We start from the raw sequence: 20,552 nt of genomic DNA on the forward strand, positions 1-20,552 counted from the left end.
CCTTGGCTAGTTTTTAAGTGAGCGCCTGCACCTTGTGGCGGCCAATCATCGTTCTCCAGGGCCTCCCGACGTCAGGAGGAGCGTAATCGTGGATGACGTCACGTTTATTCGGCGGCAGAACTGCAGTGAATTGTTATCACTTTTTTGTGATACTTCCGGACGGTGAGTGCAGCAGTTTCTTTTTGCTTGGTAGCCTTGTTTTGCTTTTTCCGGGCTTCTTTGCACTCCTCATTTCACCATGGAATACGTTGTTTCGAGGGCGACCCATTTGTTTTGGGAATACATACTGATGCAGCATCAATAATGAATGCTGTTATGTATGCTACTGCATCGTCTAGACTTTCACAGATATCATTCCAGGGTAGCTGTGTTCGCGAAACTTCATCCATTCGGCTGAATCAACTTTCCATCGAGGAACATGTGCAGGACCCTCAGTTTGTTTTTTAAGGTTTAGAACGATGGGGAAGTGACTACTTCCATAAGGGTTATTAATGACATCCTACTCTAGAAATGGCACAATTGTGCTGAACGCTATCCTTAGGTCTATGGAAGAAAATGTTTTATGTGTAGAGCTGTATAGTGTTGCTTTTTATTGTTAAGCAAATAGGCACTTAAAGAGAATAGGATTTTCTATAAGCCGTCCTCTCGCATCACAGCGACAGTCGCCCCACAGTAATATGCGCGTTTAATTAGATCACCGACGACTATGTAAGGATGATGGAGCTCATCCATAAAGCTTTGAAATGTTGTTCTAGAGAGTTGATAACTTTGGGGGGATGTATACAGATGTGATGACGACTAGTTTATTGAATAGCACTGCTTCGATAGTAACTGCCTCCAGTGAAGTTCGGAGTTGCATTTGCCGACAAGCAATGCCTCTGTCGACTAGTATTGCTACCCGGCCGGACGATGCAACTGCATCGTCTTGGTCTTTCCGGAAAACAGCGTATTGCCTGGGAAAGTTTGTTTGTGTAGATTTAAGACGTGTCTCCTGAACAAACAGCACCTTTGGATTGTATTTGTGTAAAAGTTATTTGATACCATCGAGGTTGTGGATAAGACCTCTCACGTTCCAGTGTAATATTTGTGGAGCCATACCGTTTGTGTCTTTGTGCTGTATGTCAAGAGGAACCACGTTTTATGGAGCCTTTCCAGGCCCCGTGAGCCGGAGTTTGTCTTGGAGCGGTCACGAGAATCGCGCCGCTCCCGAGGCGCTGAATGCGCCGCCTGGCTTGTAGTTGCGTCCATCAACTCCTGGGAACCGCTGAACTTCCGCTTTATAGAACGGGGTGTTTTCAATGTAGGCCTTGCCTCGAAAAGCAAAGCCTTGGAAGCCACCAACCCAAAGGTCAATGGGCCCTCCTTTAGAGACGGCGCAGCAGAGCTCGCTGCGGTCGCCTGGGGCGCTAGGGGCACTGCTGCGGCCACTCTTTGTGGACCGGGCTGATGCCCCAGTCTGATGTGGTGTCGCCCCCCGACGCGCCACACCAGCATACCCTGCGGTATGGAGGAAAGAAATACGCTTTTGCGCTTCTTGAAAGCAAATGTTCTCCTTGATATTGAGCGCAATTATTTCCTTTTCCCTCTTCCAAGAAGGACATGACCGGGAGTATGCAGTGTGGTCACCCTCGCTGTTTGCGCAATGGTGTGCCTCAGTACAATTATCGGCAGGTTGGTCGTATGACGCGCACATTGCACATGTGGTACGGCCCCGGCAGCTCTGAGAGCCGTGACCAAATCGCTGGCACTTAAAACAGCGGCGCGGTTTCGGAATGTCGGATCTAAGTTGGATTTTCATATAGCCTGTTTCAATATATTCTGGTAAAGTGCTTGTGCAGAATGTCAAAATTAGGTGCTTAGTGGGGATCTCTTTGTCATCCCGCCTGATCTTTACTCTTTGGACATTTGTCACGTGCTGTTCTTTACAGCCTTCAAGCAGCTCGGTTTCACTCAAGTCTAGGAGATCTTGCTCACATACGACTCCGCGTGTACTCTTCAGATAACGATGTAGGTTTATCGAGATGGGGTATTATTAATTTCAACAAGTCCAGATAGTTTCTCGAACTGCTTCTTGTCACTAACTCCGGCTCCGAAATGGGCAGGCCACGCGTCATACCTAATCCTGAGGAGCAGCCAGATTTCGACCAGCAACGCCGCGAGCAGAACTGGGAACGAGCTCGTCAACGCCGTGCCGATGCTGCAGCCCTGGCATAAGAGCAGGCTCGAGCAGCCGAGCGCAAGCAGAAAATGCTTACCGAGGACTCGCCAGCCTACCAAACCGTCGTTTAATGAACCGTCAGGATTAACCCAGTGATAAACACCGGGGCCGCATGTTTCAGCTTCACTGGTTAAACATCTACACGGAGTGCTTGGGCGGTTATATTTTTTATTTTTTCTTCATTTCACCATAGCTTATAAGTGTGTGTTTAGGAGATGTTGGTATCATGAGTAAGGTGTGCTGCTGCTTCTCGCTCAGCTGACGAATATACAGAGAAACCGGAAATAACGATTAGAAGAAAGAAAGAATGAAAGACAATTTAAAACAATGTATGTTTACACATGTAAGTTTACACAGTTTACACAGGACCTGCGACGAAACAGAGGGTCAGAGGGTGCTAAGAATCTCTGGGTCCGGACAGGCCGCCATTGGAATCTGAACCTGGCAACGTTTAACGCTAGAACCTTATCTAGTGAGGCGAGTCTAGCAGTGCTATTGGAGGAATCAGCGGGCAGTAAATGGGATGTAATATGGCTCAGTGACGTTAGGAGGACAAAAGAAGCATATACAGTGCTAAAAATCAGGCACGTCCTGTGCTGCCGGGGCTTAGCAGAGACGAGAACTAGGAGTCGGATTCCTGATTAATAAGGATGTAGCTGGTAACATACAGGAATTATCGAGCATTAACGAGAGGGTGGCAGGTCTTGTTGTGAAACTTAATAAGAGGTACAAATTGAAGGTCGTACAGGCCTACGCCCCTACAACCAGTCATGATGACCAGGAAGTCGAAAGCTTCAATGAAGACGTGGAATCGGCGATGGGTAAAGTCAAAACAATATACAATATACTGATGGGCGACTTCAATGCCAGGGTAAGCAAGAAGCAGGCTGGAGACGAGGCAGCCGGGGAATATGACATATGTTCTAGGAATAGCAGGGAAGAGTAATTAGCAGAGTGTGCAGAACGGAAGAATATGAGGATAATGAATACCTTCTTCCGCAAGCGGGATATATATATATATATATATATATATATATATATATATATATATAGCCGAAAGTGGACGTAGAGGAGCCCAAATGGCGAGACTAGAAATGAAATAGACTTCGTCAAGCCTTCAAATAGGCCAAATAGCCAAATAGCCAAAGCCCTCCGTCAAGCTGCTGCGACAGCTTTTTGCCCAGGTGTCCCTGCAGTTTCTTTTTTTTTCTGGTAAATAAAATTGATTGATTGGTTGATTGTTCGATTGATTGATTGATTGATTGATTGATTGATTGATTGATTGATTGATTGATACTCTCATACAAGATGTGGACGTGCTCGGCAAGGTGCGCTGCGGTGACCATAGGATGGTAAGATGTCGAATTAGCCTAGACTTAAGGAAGGAATGGAAGAAACTGGTACATAAGAAGGCGATCAATGAGTTAGCGGTAAGAGGGAAAACAGAGGAATTCCGCATCAAGCTACACATCAGGTATTCGGCGTTAACTCAGGAAGAGGACCTTGAAAGGACCTTGAAAGGCATTGAACGACAATCTTATGGGCATCATTAAGGAGTTTACAATATAAGTCGTTTGTAACTTCGTTAAACAGGATACCGGTAAGCTATCGCAGGGGACGAAAGATCTGATTAAGAAACGCCAATGTATGAAAGCCTCTAACCCCACAGCTAGAATAGAACTGGCAGAACTTTCCAAGTTAATCAACAAGCGTAAGACAGCTGGCATAAGGAAGTATAATATGGATAGAATTGAGCATGCTCTCAGAAGCGGAGGAAGCCTAAAAGCAGTGAAGAAGAAACTAAGAAAAGGCAAGAATCAGATGTATGCGCTAAGAGAGAAAGCCGGTAATATCATTACTAATATGGATGAGATAGTTCAAGTAGCCGAAGAGTAATATAGAGATTTGTACAGTACCCGTGGCACCCATGACGCTAATGGAAGAGAGAATAGTCTAGAGGAATTTGACATCCCACAACTAACGCCAGAAAAAGCAAAGAAAGCCTTGGGAGCTATGGAAAGGGGGAAGGCAGCTCCGGAGTATCAGGTAACAGCAGATTTGTTGAAGGATGGTGAGCAGATTGTACTAGAAAAACTAGCCACCCTGTATACGCAATGCCTCATGACCTCGAGCGTATCGGAATCTTGGAAGAACGGTAACATAATCCTAATCCATAAGAAAGGGGACGCCAAAGACTTGAAAAATTATAGACCGATCAGCTTACTGTCATTTGCCTTCAAACTATTTACTAAGGTATTCGCAAATAAAATCAGGAACACCTTAGACTTCTGTCAAGCAAAGGACCAGGCAGGATTCCGTAAAGGCTACAATAGACCATTTTCACACTATCAATCAGGTGATAGAGAAATGTGCGGAATATAACCAACCCTTAAATATAGCTTTCATTGATTACTATAAAGCGCTTGATTCAGTCGAAACCTCAGCAGTCATGGAGGCATTACGAAATCAGGGTGTAGACGAGCCGTATGTAAAAATACTGAAGAATATCTATAGTGGCTCCACAACCACCGTAGTCCTCCATAAAGAAAGCAACAAAAATTCAATAAAGAGGGGAGATACGATTTCTCCAATGCTATTCACAGCGTGTTTACAAGAGGTATTCAGAGACCTGGATTGGGAAGAATTGGGGATAAGAGTAAATGGAGAATACCTTAGTAATTTGCGATTGGCTGATGATATTGCATTGCTTAGTAACTCAGGGGACCAATTGCAATGCATACTCACTGACCTGGAGAGGCAAAGTAGAAGGGTAGGTCTAAAAACTAATTTGCAGACAACTACAGTAATGATTAACAGTCTCGGAAAAGAACAGCAGTTTACGATAGGTAGCGAGGCACTGGAAGTGGTAATGGAATACATCTACTTAGGACAGGTAGTGACCGCGGATCCGGATCATGAGACTGAAATAATCAGATGAATATGAATGGGCTGGGGTGTGTTTGGCAGGCATTCTCAGATCATGAACAGCAGGTTGCCATTATCCCTCAAAAGAAAAGTGTATAACAGCTGTGTCTTACCAGTACTCGCCTACGGGGCATAAACCTGGAGGCTTACGAAAAGGGTTCTACTTAAATTGAGGACGACGCAACGAGCTATGGAAAGAAGAATGATCGGTGTAACGTTAAGGGAAAAGAAAAAAAGCAGATTGGGTGAGGGAACAAACGTGCGTTAATGACATCTTAGTGGAAATTAAGAAAAAGAAATGGGCATGGGCAGGACATGTAATGAGGAGGGAAGATAACCGATGGACATTAAGGGTTACGGCTGGATTCCAAGAGAAGGCAAGCGTAGCAGGGGGCGCCAGAAAGTTAGGTGGGCGGATGAGATTAAGAAATTTGCAGGGATAGCATGGCCACAATTAGCACATGACCGGGGTAGTATATGGGAGAAGCCTTTGCCCTGCAGTTGGCGTAGCCAGGCTGCTGCTGATGATGATGAAGTTCACACAAGTCGTGACAGCTTTTTAAAAGGAATAATATTAAAATTACAATGCGTCTCATTACATTCGCCCTTCCTCATCGATTGACATGCCATATCACCGCCGTTGTCGCCGGGATCGTCCACTCAGCGCGTCGGACGATAAATGTATATCATTGGGCATATGATATAGAAGGGAAATAATCGTTACAAGATACGGCACGAAGTGCCGCATAAAGTAATTGACACCGAAGCATTCTATTCGGTAAAAGGTTAGACGTCATGGGAGAAGGGTGGAGGGGCATTTATCTGAGAGCATGCAGCCCCTTAGGCCGGTGAACCGATTATCTCAGGCGGCCTGCAGTGTCTTGGGCGCATTATGTCTAGTCATCTCTGCTAGTGCGGCGTCGAAAGCAGACGCTCGTCAAGAGCTTGCTGGCCGTCTGCGAGAGATAACGATAAGAACACGCTCAGTGCTCAGGCAACTGCGTCGCCACTATCGGAAGACGCGAGACTGCAATCGCCAGACCGCAGCCACTTGTGTGTGCGCGTGGTGCGTGTATTGTTGCGAACGGTTGTCTTGTCAGCGAATACTGTCTCAATGTCGGTGTTGTGTATAAACGAGCTTCGAACGCTATGGAACTATGACGCGACGTTCGCGACTCGCTTGCAATGTTGCTGAAACAGGACAGACAGCGCTCTTGTCGAAATGCGGGCGATATATGCTGTAGTATATAATGAAATAAACAAATAAATAATGAATAAATCATGGTTAATAAATATTACGAACCAGAAGAGCATTGTTAAAGTATACAGAAGGACCATAGGCTGAAGTAACGAATGAAGCCTCTTCTTTAGAATTTTGTGAACTTGCTGATTGAAGATTGACATGTTCCCATCAATATATATATATATTATTGCCGTTCCAGTTATTTTTGAGCTTCAATGCATAAAACGACGTTTTGTTAAGAAAGTAACTGGAACGCCAATGCATTTCTCCGCAAAGTTGGGGAATTAATATCTCGAAACTGGTGCCATCCAGAGAATTAGTTCCAGTTGTGTCCGCCTTGCGAACTCCGTGGCTAGAATTTGTAAGTTGCAATACGGGCCACAATTTAATTAGTTAAAAACTTAATTAGGGTTTTATTAGTCGATTATGCATTTCATTTTTTTTTTTTTTTGCAAGCAGTGTCCGCCTCTTCGAGTAGACCAGCGGATGAACTAGAGTTGTGCTATCTGCCACAGGCAACCTTTCAAAAATTTCGAAAGTTTTCGCTGAAACACCTGGTACCTTATTAGTCATCAGTGCTGGTAAGTTTCACGATATTCGAATCTCTTCGTCGAAAACTTCCACTGTGTGGATGGATGGATGGATGGATGTTATCAGCGCCTTCTTTGGAACGGGGTGGTGGGTTGCGCCACCACGCTCCTGCTGTTATACTGCCTAATGTCCTACTTATAGGATGCCCCCACCGGCGACAGGGCCGTCAACGTGAAGTACGCGCAACTCGATCTCGCGATGGCGACGCTGCGATGTTCACGTAGCTGGTACGCATGCCACGAACGTATGCTAAGGAAGAGAAATCCGCAGCGATTTGTCACCAGTTGTCTCGATCAGAAGCATTGCTGAGACAGGGGATGAACACATCTCGTTCTTTAGACATTACAAAAACATCTAAGCTTACAATAGCCGCTGTACAATCATAATTTACTCGCAACAAGGAAATTTGCGTAAAATCGGGATTTATTGTAGGACGCCTTCGGTACGATGGGACCACACTAAATAGAAGATATAATAAGGAATAAGAATAGCATATATAACGCTAGATATATAATGAAGATAGCCATAATAATAAATACCTATCAAATGAAGATATATAATGCAGTAATAGCGTTAATGAGCACGTTTAATCAAAGCAACCAAACTTTTTGTCAGTTTCTGTGACGAGTGCGAAGGGCTCAATAGTACTTGCGAACTATTAGACGAGGTAATGCAAATTAACGCGCACGTACACGTATAAATCATAGTATATAAAGTTAATTTGCGCCTCTTCTAATAGCTTTGACTGGTTAACATCCCTGCCTTCCTATATTCCTCTCTCTCTTCTAATAGCTATATGTTCGGTGCTGGTGCGAATACGAACTTGCCCAACGAGAACTCTTATACGAACTGCAATGGCCTTACCTGGAATGGAGGGGTGCACCTAAAATTGTCTATACCGTACACAACCGCATCTTAAAGCCATAAAAATGTGTTCCTATATCTATGCAGCGAACGTGCACATTTATGACTCCATACGAACTGTATCCGTATGTGGTGGCAGATCTGTAATTTCCTATTTGGCGGGTGTAAAGAGACAGCCGGCCCCGCCGAAGGCTGCCAGAAACAATAATAAAGAAGGAGATGAGGGAGGACGAAGAAAAAAACTGCGGTTTTTACTATATTAATTACTTTAGTGAAACACTGTTTCTGAGAGCATAAAACAGGTGATGATCTCAGGCTCCCATGTCGATCACTCGTTGAAAGATCGCATGCTCGACAACAGAGCAATCTTTTACGGATGTCGTTTGGCTCAGTGACGCTGCGAAAAAAAAAAAAGAAAGAGCGGAATATCCGCACAGGCCCCACGGCAGAATTTCGCCAATGCGCTCTCAGTAATATAGGAGACATTATGACAACATGCTGATAAATATATATAATTAATTCATTACAATATCGAATCCTAGAGGGCTTTGATTAAATCGTCTTCAGAAAAAAGAACATTACCAATTGCAGCATCTTCAGGAATTGCGAACAGTTTTTGTCACCGTCTTGCTCGACAACTTTTGAAGAATTTGGCGGGACTCGCAAAAGCACGCTCACTTATTGAGAATCTCAGAGGTGGCACAGCGGAATTATGGTGGCTACCATAGCGGAATTGCCAAACGATTATGCCGACCAACACAAGCGAATTGCATATTCTGTATCGCCAAACAGCATTTAGGTCACGAGCAGTAAAACAGCGCTAAACAACAGAACAAGGAGAGGAACACAGACAACAGCGATAGATTCAGGTGGCGTTAAAGAACCCCAGGTGGTCGAAATTTCCGGAGTCCTTCACTACGGCGTGCCTCATAATCAGAAAGTGGTTTTGGCACGTAAAACCCCATAATTAAATTAAATTAAGACAACAGCGCTGTTGTCTGTGTCCCTCTCCTTGTCCTATAGTTTAGCGCTGTCTTACTGCTCGTAATCATGAACCAACCAGACCAAATGCGTGCTCTTCTGCAGCCTTTAGATTGTTGACGAATGTAGTTCGGTGTCGTTCCATGTGCGCCCAAAGGCTATATACACGTGGTGAAGCAAATGTAAGAAGCAGTCGTAATTGATTCGTTCAGGCGCCGATTAACGTCCACGGCATCAGTACGCTCTCAGAAGCGCGTCGGCGCGCCAACGCGTTTTCCGCCCCCTGTTCTCGTATTCCTGGCAGGTAGTCCTCTTACCCGACGGACGGCTTTCTCCCCTCTCAAACCAAGGCCATTCTGCGACCCGCGCAAGTGATAGCCGCGGACGCGGGCGAAATGAAAGCGAAGCAAACATTTACAATAGTACCGCTTGGTTTGTGACACGTTTGTCCCCTTCTTCCTAGATGGTTTACAAGCTTCATAAGCAGCGTGTTCCTCTGCCCATTGTTTACACGTGCTGCTTAATAAAGCACTAATACATGCACTGCTACAAAGCTACAGAGCGAAACGGTTTACATAAAGAGACGCAAATACCGACGCCGGATGGCGCTACCAGTCCAAGTTGTTATCGCTAAATCGCGTGGCGCGCCCGCGCGTTTGGAAGCACGCGGTGGCGAAGCCTGCGAAACGCCTTCGTCCGCGCACTGACCGCCGTCGCCGACGGGGCCCGTCGTCTTGCTATCTTATCACGTATGGCCTGAGCCGCTTCAATTACCCTCTGTTTCCCATCATTCCAGACCCGGCGGCGACGGGGCGCAAGCGAGAAGCCACCACTTGCGCACGGGCCCGCTCCGTGAGTGTGTCGCGTGAAGGGAGAGGTCGCCAACGGCTTTCTTGGAAGCTACCGTGCGCGCCGAGCGTCGTCAGCCATGTACGACAAAGTCTTGGTCATCGGCAACGGCGGCCGCGAGCATACCATCGTGTGGAAGCTCGCGCAGTCGCCTCGCATCCAGACCATCTACGTTGCGCCGGGGAACGCTGGCACCAGCACCGAATCGAAGGCTGTCAACGTCGACATCAACGTGAAGAGCAACAATTCGGTGGTTGACTGGTGCAAGGCGAATGGCATCACCCTCGTAGCCGTTGGTCCGGAAGAGTACCTGTGTCGCGGACTGGCGGATGACCTCGAAGCGGCTGGTGTCAAGTGCTTCGGTCCCAGCGCCAAGGCAGCGGAGATAGAGGCGAGCAAAGCGTTCTCCAAGGATTTCATGGCCAAGTACGGCATCCCGACTGCGCAGTACCAGAACTTCGAGAATGCGGAGAGCGCGAAGACCTACATCAGAAACGCGGACTTCCCGGCTCTCGTCGTCAAGGCAAGTGGTCTGGCCGCTGGCAAAGGGGTCATTGTCGCTGCTGATAAGACGGAAGCCATTGCTGCCATTGACACTATCATGAAGGACAAGGTCCTCGGGTCAGCTGGAGACACCGTCGTAGTCGAGGAGCTACTGGATGGCGACGAGATCTCCGTGCTGGTCTTTTCAGATGGCGTCAACTATGCTGTCATGCCGCCTGCACAGGACCACAAGAGACTCAAAGATGGCGACCAGGGACCCAACACTGGTGGAATGGGGGCGTATTGCCCATGTCCACTCGTATCAAATGAAGTCATGGAGCAGATCAGAGTTGAGGTCGTGCAGAGGACCTTGGATGGCTTGCGCAAGGATGGAAGAAAGTTTGTAGGTGTGCTTTTTGCTGGACTCATGCTGACAAAGTCTGGGCCAAAGGTTCTGGAGTTCAACTGTAGGTTTGGAGACCCTGAAACTGAATCTGTATTGCCTTTGCTTGAGTCAGACCTCTACGAGACAATGCTGGCTTGCACTGAGGGCAACCTTCCACGTGCTCTTCCTGTCTGGAAGAAGAACTTGTATGCAGTTGGTGTTGTCCTTGCCAGTGGCGGCTACCCTCAAAGTTATCCTAAGGGTAAAATCATCACAGGCCTTGAAAAAGCCAGGGAGCATGGGGTGCAGATATTTCATGCTGGAACAGCAAAGAGTGAAAACCACATTGTTACAAATGGAGGACGTGTAATGGTCTGTCTTGCTACCCACAGTGACCTCCGAACTGCAAAGCAGCTTGCACAGCTAGGTGCAGAGATTGTGCACTTCGAAGGAAAGTTCTTCCGGCGTGACATTGCCTTCAGAGCCATTGGCCGTGTTTCCAAGAAAGATCCACTGACATACTCAATGTCTGGAGTGGACATTGCAGCTGGTGATCGTCTAGTAAAGAGCATCACTGCACTGACAGATTCGACCAAACGACCTGGTACAATGGGGTCTATTGGCGGATTTGGAGGACTGTTTGACTTAAAAGCTGCAGGCTATACAGATCCTATTCTTGTCTCGGGCACCGATGGTGTTGGCACAAAGCTGAAGATTGCCCAGAGCTTTCACTTCCATGACACAATTGGGATTGACCTTGTTGCAATGTGTGTAAATGATATCCTAGCTCAGGGTGCAGAGCCTCTGTTTTTTCTTGACTACTTTGCATGTGGAAAGCTGGATCCTGGGGTTGCAAAGCAAGTGATTACTGGAATAACTGAAGGTTGCAGGCAGGCCAAGTGCTCATTAATTGGTGGTGAAACGGCAGAAATGCCAGGAATGTATGCCATTGGCGACTATGATTTGGCTGGATTTGCTGTTGGAGCTGTAGAACGAGACAAAGTTCTGCCTAGAAGGGACATCAAGGATGGTGATGTCATCATTGGATTTCCATCATCGGGGATACATAGCAATGGCTACAGCCTAGTGCGCAAAGTGGTGGAGCGTGCAGGCCTTCGTTATGGCGACCGAGCACCTTTTGAAGAGTCAAAAACGCTTGGTGAGGTCCTGCTCACTCCTACGAAAATTTACATCAAGATGCTTCTTGAGGCTGTGAAAAGAGGATACATCAAAGCCCTTGCTCACATCACTGGCGGTGGCCTCACTGAAAACATACCAAGGGTATTGCCACCTGGCTATGGTGCATTCTTGGACTGCAACAATTGGGTCATTCAGCCAGTGTTCAAGTGGATGGCCAATGAAGGCAACATTGGTGATGAAGAAATGCTGAGAACATTCAACTGTGGCCTTGGTATGGTTGCCATTGCATCTCCATCAGATGCTCAAGCTATCATTGATGAGTCGGAAGGACAAGGACGTATTGTTGGACAGATCATGGCCATTGAAGAGGGCTCTCCAAAAGTTAATGTTCGAAACTTTCAGGAATCTCTCAACACTCGTGTTGATAAAATTGTAAAGAGAAAGTTTGGTGTGCTCATATCAGGATCAGGAACAAACCTTCAGGCCCTTATTGACCACATTGAGCACATGAAAGGGCGAAGCGCAGCTGAAATTGTTCTTGTCATCTCAAATGTGGATGGTGTGGAAGGTCTTCATAGGGCTCAAAGAGCAGGAATACCAACTAAGGTCATCAGCCACAAAAGTTACAAAGTGAGGGCCGAGTATGACATGAAGCTACATGAAGCGCTGACAGCAGCAGGAGTGGAGTTCATTTGCTTAGCAGGTTTCATGAGGATCATAACAGCAGAGTTTATAAACAAGTGGTACGGTAAGATCATCAACATCCATCCATCTCTGCTGCCTTCTTTCAAAGGGCATCATGCTCACAGGCAAGTTCTGGCTGCTGGGGTCAAGATCACAGGCTGTACTGTTCACTATGTGGTTCCTGAAGTTGATTCTGGTGCAATCATTGCACAGGGAGCAACAACTGTGGAAATAGATGACACCGAGGAAACTTTGCAAGAGCGTGTGAAGAAGGTTGAGCACAGAGTTTTTCCAGAAGCCATGGAAATGGTGGCACAAGGAAAGGTTTTTCTTCGACCTGATGGCAAGATTGTTTTCACTAGAAATGACTGAAGTCACCACATGAAAGGGCTGCGCGAGTCAAGATACTATATAACATGGATGAATTAAATTTTTGTCCTAAATGGTGTGTGTACTGTTTGCAGATTTGTGCACACAGCACTTTTTCTGCCTAACATGCTGGGTTGTAGCATTAAATTGTGAACCTCCTTCACTTCACTAAGCAATGCTGCTTACTTACAATAGGTATATACTTGTTACTAACTAGGCAAGTGGCTTGTTTCATCCACTATACCACGAATTCAAAGTCAGTTGTTTGTTATACTCTACCCTTAATTGGTGCAAATGGCTGTTTATGGTGCATCAATAGGCCACAAGAGCCTTGATGGGATGGGACCGTTTTGAGCACTTAATTTACTAACATTTAGGTTGGTTCTAGTGTTGGCTGTTGCAAATCATGAATCTAAAAAATGCAACTGTCCTATTGCATGTCTGGCACATTGCATATGAGCATGCGTCATGTACGTTACTGAACAGTAAGAAAGTAGAGAAGCGTGTAAAATGTGCCACAAACGAAACTGTTTACAGGCACTGCCGCAAAGTAACAAGAGGTTAAGGTGTGCCACCACATTTCTAAATTTTTTTTAAAGGTTTGGCAATTAAATTATTATACACATTGACCTTATAAAGCGCCATTTTATGACATTCAAAAGCACAAAAAAGTGAAAAAAAAACCATGCTGGCATTTGTTATTGACAAAAAATTGACCAAACTTCGCTGTTATGCAAACATTAATAACCAGCAAATGGAGAGCAGGAATTGTAAACTTTTTGGCACAGAGTTAGCCAACTAACCAGACTGTGCAATTAACTAGGATCTTTGCCATCATATAATTGGGAACCAAATTATAGCAAAAATACCAAAGAAAAAAAATGTCATTTTTGCCTGCATTCCTCCATGTTAAACATGATTACATCAAAACTTACCATTCGATTTCATTCATCCTAGTTCATTGCACAGGCTAGTAATAAAGGAACGAGCATGCAAAGTTTCCTTGAAAAACATTTATTCATTTCGAAGTTGTAACTGTTTGCGCAACAAGAAAGTACAAGAAATCAAGTTTTGAGAAAAACAAGATTAAAGTTTTTCAGCCCTTGTAGAAACAAGATCACCATGAGCTAGGAAGTTAAAATCCACCAGGTCCATAGCTAGGGCCCTCCTTAGCTGCCGTGAGCTCTCTTTTGGCTTTTGTTGCTGCCGTCTTTTCTTGCGCCATTTTACCTCACCCGTTGATTGACGCGGGGCCTTCTTCACACGGTACTGGTCACTGGTGCCACATGCTACAAGAGTGTGGTGGCCAGGTTCGATGCTTGCTTCGCTCAAAATATCTGCTGTACTTCTGTTTCCATCATTGAAGTGGCACACAGCATCATATAAATCAAAAACTAGGATGGGCAGGCTCACATGGACATCTTTGGGTACCCGTTACCAAATCATACCGTTGAAATTCTCGTTGCATTTTGGGTTTTTCCATGCAGGCACTTATTTAAGAGCTCATCTGAACAAAGGTCAGTATACACCGGCTTCACTTTGTTGAGTATCTCATTGGAAAGGCCTCCCTCGTGCTTGTAGCATCCACCACCAAGTGCATTTCGGCGGTTAAACCCGCACCAACTCTCAGTGCCACGAGGGCACAGACCATGCCTTGGTGTTTCATCTGTTGAAGTGCAGTGAAACAGGCTCGCTAATGCAGCTTGCTTCATGGCTTGCAGGTCTCCTACATTCGCTCTGATGGCAATACCATAATAGTTCCGCAAACGGTCGATGAGGGCATCCGTTAACTTTTCTTTGCCTCCAAGCCCACGAACACTTTCTTTTTTCAACTTTCGTTGTCGGCATCCTACACGCTTCTGTACAGTCAACAGCAAAAGTTTACGGGATGCGGTTTCCCTTTCAAATGTGAATCCCTGCAGTGTTAAGGCATGAAACTCCGTATTTAATGAATCACTGTCTAGGTGGCGAAGGCTACTACATACTGCATCATTTAATTCGAGGCTGTGTGACCATGCTTCGCGAGAATTCAGCTTCTTGTCAGATCCTGCGTCCCGGAAACTTTTGCGGTTGACTGTACGTGCCCAATGCACTCGTTTGCGCACGCTATTTGCGCCATATATGTCCTTTATAGCCGCGTGGCTCTTGGAGTTGCCATCTCCATAGAAGTCTACATATTTTAAACCACGACTTCTTTCTGCACGCTCGAACATACGATAGAGCCCTACTGCCTCCGTACCACCAGCACTACCGGTGTAGTTCGTTTGGCACTGGGTATGATTTGCCTTCCACTCCGGAAATTCAGTGCTTGAGGAGTTCAACTTGCTTTTCGAATCGCACGCCCTACATTTACTTGATACACCTTCTATGTCAATAACTTTCCCAGTATCAATGGATATCAAGGACACACAGCGGTTCAATGAAGAATGCCCACGCCTTTGCTATGTGCCATCACCTAACAGAACACACTCAGTGCATTGCAGAACACAACGCACTTCAGCAACGGCATTCATCATTGACTTAGACGCAACAGTCTCTGCAGCTTTATATTTTGATAGGCAGGATGCCAAGGCGGCGGTGGCATGTTCATTACTTACGTCAGCGTTACAGCTCCAGAATATCTCTTGCCCCGCTGACACATTGCGTAGACAAGACGCACGTTATTCTCAATAGCACTTCCAGCCTTTTCTGACGATTGAAATGAATGTGCATACGCACACGAATCACACAGAACAGCATATGCACATGATATTCCAAGCTGCGAGCATTCCAATCTGAGCGATGTCTTCTTGCATTCCGGGCAGGCCAGTTTTGCAAAAACAGATGATAGGATCTCCATACCTATAACCCTATTACCTTGCAGCGGCACTTCACAATTGTTCACCAAGTTCCTAAACTTTGCAGCACTCGCCGATACATTCACGTCCGCATGGTCTTCGGCCGGAGCATTCATCGTGTGGCGATTGCCAAGAAACTTCCGTTTCAATTGCCTTTTTACCCTGAACTTGGCCATGCCTTATAAAAACGTCCAGCCTATGTTCTTACTGTTGCTACTAAAAATAATACCTATAAAAAGAACGAATCCGGTAGCATTCAAGGCGGTAGTAGCCACCATAGCGGTAGCACAAAGCCATATAGAGCGCACAGAAGCGCACGCAAAGTAAACAACAGAGACGCTTGTAGCCATAGAGTTCTTGTAGCACGCTTGTAGCACAGCTTGTAGTGGCTCGTAGCATCTTCTAGCTTCTTATGCTTGTAGCGTCATGCATCCCCTTTGAGGAAACTTAATGCAATTAAAAAAAGGAAGCCTTACATGTTGCCTTGGAATACTCTTTTAAATATAAGATTAAAACATAAAAGAAAATTTTCAATATACGCCGTTGATTATCGCTGAGTTATCAATTTCTGTATACCAAACCACATCAGTTTCGGTTTCAGAACTGTTCACGACCTGTTCGAAAGTTGGCTATAACTTTTGAACTAAATAAGATACGAACATGATTCTTGCTGCAAAACATTTTTGAATGTTTGGGAATTCTCTGAATATAAAAAAAGAAAAATATATAATTTTTACAAAGAAGCGCCTTTAGCTCAGGCCCAACTCCACCGCGGCCTATTCAAATACATGTAAAACGCAGAAACGTTTTTCTGAGATAATCCCTGGACCGATTTTAATGCAGTTTCTTGCATTTGAGAGAGAAAGTTAAATTCTAGTGACTGTTGGAAGTGGAATTTCGATATGTGTCCTGGATCTTGTTAAAAGAATTTTCGAAAATTCGGAAGTTCGAAGAAAATAGAAGAACGAAGTTTACAAATTCATAACTCTGCATCAAAAACAGATATCGCGGTTTTGTAAACGGTATCCATTAGACCATTGAAAGCGGACAAACCTGATATATCATTTTATATCTTACGTGAATTTGTTACGTTGTTTACAAAGGTTCTGCAAAGGCTGTATTTCCATATAACTAAATTTTTTTAGATTCATGCATAGGATATCAATTTTGTCCGCTTTAGACGTACTATTAGATGCAATTCAAAGAATTGTATTATCGTTTTTCGTTTTAGAGTTAGAGTTGTAAACTTGATAGTTTCTTTTTTTTTGAAAATTTGCGATATTTGTCAATCTTCATTAAAAAAATAAGGACCTAAATCGAAAATTCGATACCAACAGTCACTAGATTTTAAGTTTTTCTTCTATATACAACAGGCATCGTAAAATTTAGTGCAGTGGTTGCTGAGAAAAACGAATTCTACTTTTACATGTATTTAGATAGGAGCACCCGAGCTAAAGCTTCCTCTTAAGCGAAATTGTATTTCAGAAAAATTGACGTCATTACTAGAACACAAAGTCAGCACCTGTTCGCGCATTGAGGAAGAGGGTGATGCCACAGAACACCGTGACGCTTGCCCTGACACTACAGGCAACGCGAAAGGTCGCTGGTTCGATCTCATTTCTGTCGGTCTTGTGGGGGCCTGCGCATGTTCTCTCGTGGAGCTTTACATAATGGGTGCTACTGAAACATCGTTTAAATAACAGTTGTGTGACCAAACTTGTACCTGTGTGTTCGCTGCATAGTTTCCCGACGCTTTTGGTGTTGTTTTGAGATGTAAAGACCCAGGAAAAACAGCTCAGATACTTGAAAAGCGCCGAGTTTCGTTTTCGATTCCGACTGAATCTCCCAGGAGAGGGCGTCTGCGCTGAGCGTGCTGGCGACTTGCGCGAGCTATCCCCTCAGGTGCAGATCGTGGTGTGCACGGTGCCGGAGGTGCCTGTGCGTGACAGTCACGTACAAAGAGCCGTAATGGCTGCCAATGAGGCAATATGGAAAATGAGCCGAGAGAAAGGCTTCGAGGTTGTCGAAGTAAACAGGGAAGTGAGAAGTTGTGGTGGTTTTAAACGAGATGGGATCCACTTCAATTACAGGCTAGCACGAGAAGTGGGCTGGCGACTTGGGGGTCGCGCTGTTGCTTTTTTAGGGGGCCCGCGGGCGCTCGGGAGGTCAGAGTAGGTAGTAATAAAGAAGGTCCCCTAGGGGAACAGCAGAAGAGCATCGCCGTCGATAAGAGAAAAAGGAGGAAAGCAAGAACAAGAGCTCGCCATGCAATAGGCTACATAAACATGCAGGGCGGCAGAAGAAAGGAAAAGTGGGCAGAGATTGAGGAGCAGTTACATAGAGAACAAATAGGGGTGTATGCGGTTACAGAAACGCACCTTAGAGACTCAGAAGAGCCGCCAGTTATTGAGAATTATGTATGGGAAGGGTGCAACAGAACTAAGTCGGAAAGAAAGGGAGGGGGAGTCGGAATGCTCATCCATCAGGGAGCCAAATGGAAAAGAGTAAATTCACAATGTCAATAGCATCTTTGGTTATCAGGTACAATGAGTGGGAAAGAAACTTGGCTTGGAGTTACGTATTTGTGGACCGGAATAAATTGCACAGAGAAGAATAAAGAGTTAGTGGAATGCATAAGCGCTGATATTAGGGGTTTCGGGAATGGTGCTGAGATAGTCCTATTAGGTGACATGAATGCCCACATACAGGATTTAGAATATGGCTATACCGACAATAACGGGAAGTCAATGCTAGACCTTTGCGAGCAACATAACCTCGTGATCGTTAATACAGGGCCTAAGTGTGAAGGACAGATCACGTGGGAAGTGGGAAACCGGCAATCGACCATTGATTACTGTCTGATGACAGAAGGAATTCATGATAAGTTGAGAGAAATGGTCATCGATGAGGAAGGGTTTAGCAGCATAGGGAGTGACCATAAACGCATCATTTTGAAAATGGGATATGTAGTTGGGAAAGAGAGCAACGAATTAGCAAAATGGCCAGCCCAAATTTGAACGCTGAACAAATAGCAAATATAGTCACTAGAGTGGAGGAAGAAATTGGCAAGTCGCCAAGTAATTGGGGTGGGAATATGGTGAGCTTCTAAGTGTAGTAACGACAGAAATACGGAAAGAGAAACAACACGTTCATTGGAAAGGAAAAAAGAAACCGAAAAGCTGGTGGAACAAGGAGATACGAGAAGCGATCGCCGAAAGACAGAAAGCATCTCGAGAGCACAGGCAGGCAAAGAAGGCGCAGTTGCCACAGGATGAAGTAACCGGTAAATGGGAAATATACCGGGAGAAAAAGTCTATGGTTCAAATACTGGTGCAAGCAAAATTAAAAGGTGAAAGTGAAAGTTGGTTGTCAGAAATACGTGAGAAAAAGAAGGCCGCACCTAGAATATTTTGGAATCACATAAAATTATTAGGCAGGAAATCAACAACAATACAACAACATATCCTAGACGAAGATGAAAACAGACTGGAAGGAGAAGCAGCAATAAATTACATCCAAAAAGTAACAGCCGAATCTTTCCAAGGCAAGGACGAGGTTGTATTTGAAGAAAAAAAGAGCATGAAAGAGACCCAAGGGGGAAAGGAGCTAGTGCTTACAAATTTAAACTGGAAGAAAGCGGAAGAGAAAATTCCTAACCGCACAGCCACAGGGCTAGACGAGGTTCCCGTTAGGCTGATAAATGAACTGGGACCAAAAAGTAAGGAAGCTCTCGTGAAAGCAGTTGAAAAAACTTTAAAAGATAGACGAATACCAGACAGTTGGCGACAAAGTAGAATGAATTTAATTTATAAAGGTAAGGGGGAGAAAGACAGAATTCACTCGTATAGACCGTTGACCATTACATCGGTAATATACAGGCTAGCAATGCAGGCAATCAAATTAAAGCTTCAAGCATGGGCAGAAAATAATGACATTTTGGGAGAGCTTCAGAATGGCTTTAGAATTGGTAGGCGTTTGGATGATAACTTGTTTGTTCTTACTCAGTGTATTGAAATATCAAAAGCAGAAAGCAGACCGTTGTATGTGGCCTTTTTGGACATTACAGGAGCATACGACAACGTAGACCGCAGCATTTTGTGGGATATTCTGGAAGGGGAAGGCTTAGGTAACGATTGTATACAGCTTTTGAGAGAGATTTACCTAGAAAATACTGTTTGCGTTGAATGGGAAGGGATGAGGAGCGCGGAGAAAGTTCATATCAACAAGGGACTGAGGCAGGGGTGCCCTTTATCCCCGCTGCTGTTTATGATGTACATGGTGAGGATGGAGAGGGCGCTAGAAGGAAGTAATATCGGGTTTAATCTCTCATACAAACAGGCAGGTACAGTAATAGAGCAGCAACCCCCAGGTTTATTTTATGCGGACGACATTGTGTTGCTCGCAAACAAGCAAAGTGATTTGCAACGTCTGGCTAATATCTGTGGACAGGAAGCCAACAATTTAGGTTTGAAATTTAGTGTTAGAAAATCAGGTGTTATAGTATTCAATGAAAACAGTGAACAGACAGTGGAGATACAGGGCCAAGAAATACCTCGGGTAACAGAATATAAATACCTTGGTATATGGATAAACGAAGGCAACGGATATATGGAAACACAGGAAAAAACCATAACAGTCAAGGGGAAGAGAAATGCAGCCATAATGAAGCACAGAGCGCTATGGGGATACAATAGGTACGAGGTCCTCCGAGGTATGTGGAAAGGGGTAATGGTTCCAGGACTTACTTTTGCAAATGCGGTTGTTTGCTTTAAATCAGGGGTACAATCAGGACTCGAGGGGAACCAAAGGTCAGTGGGTCGCCTCGCATTGGGCGCTCACGGGAAGACTACAAATGAAGCTGTGCAAGGGGATATGGGCTGGACTAGTTTTGAAGTGAGGGAAGCTCGCAGTAAAATTGAGTATGAAGAACGGCTGAGGAATATGGAGGAAAGTAAATGGGCTGGGAGAGTGTTCAGGTATCTG

At 45.0% G+C, this 20,552-nt stretch overlaps 1 protein-coding gene and 1 pseudogene across 1 annotated transcript; one reads left to right on the forward strand and one right to left on the reverse strand.

Annotated features, from left to right (window-relative positions):
- The first annotated feature begins 9,455 nt into the window (after positions 1-9,455).
- Positions 9,456-12,806, forward strand: Gart (trifunctional purine biosynthetic protein adenosine-3 Gart). The gene has a single exon (XM_065454434.2). It carries the CDS (start codon positions 9,751-9,753, stop codon positions 12,733-12,735), a length of 2,985 nt encoding a protein of 994 aa, XP_065310506.1. The 5' UTR covers positions 9,456-9,750; the 3' UTR covers positions 12,736-12,806.
- A 924-nt stretch (positions 12,807-13,730) lies between these two features.
- Positions 13,731-15,984, reverse strand: LOC139050977 (uncharacterized; annotated as a pseudogene).
- Between the last annotated feature and the right edge of the window lie 4,568 nt (positions 15,985-20,552).

The sequence above is a fragment of the Dermacentor albipictus genome, chromosome 10, assembly GCF_038994185.2.
Source record: "Dermacentor albipictus isolate Rhodes 1998 colony chromosome 10, USDA_Dalb.pri_finalv2, whole genome shotgun sequence".
In the NCBI taxonomy this organism is placed as follows: Eukaryota; Metazoa; Arthropoda; class Arachnida; order Ixodida; family Ixodidae; genus Dermacentor; species Dermacentor albipictus.

Coding starts and splice junctions, on each gene's coding strand:
- Gart (XM_065454434.2), top strand. CDS start 9,751: ATGTACGACAAAGTCTTGGTCATCGGCAACGGCGGCCGCGAGCATACC.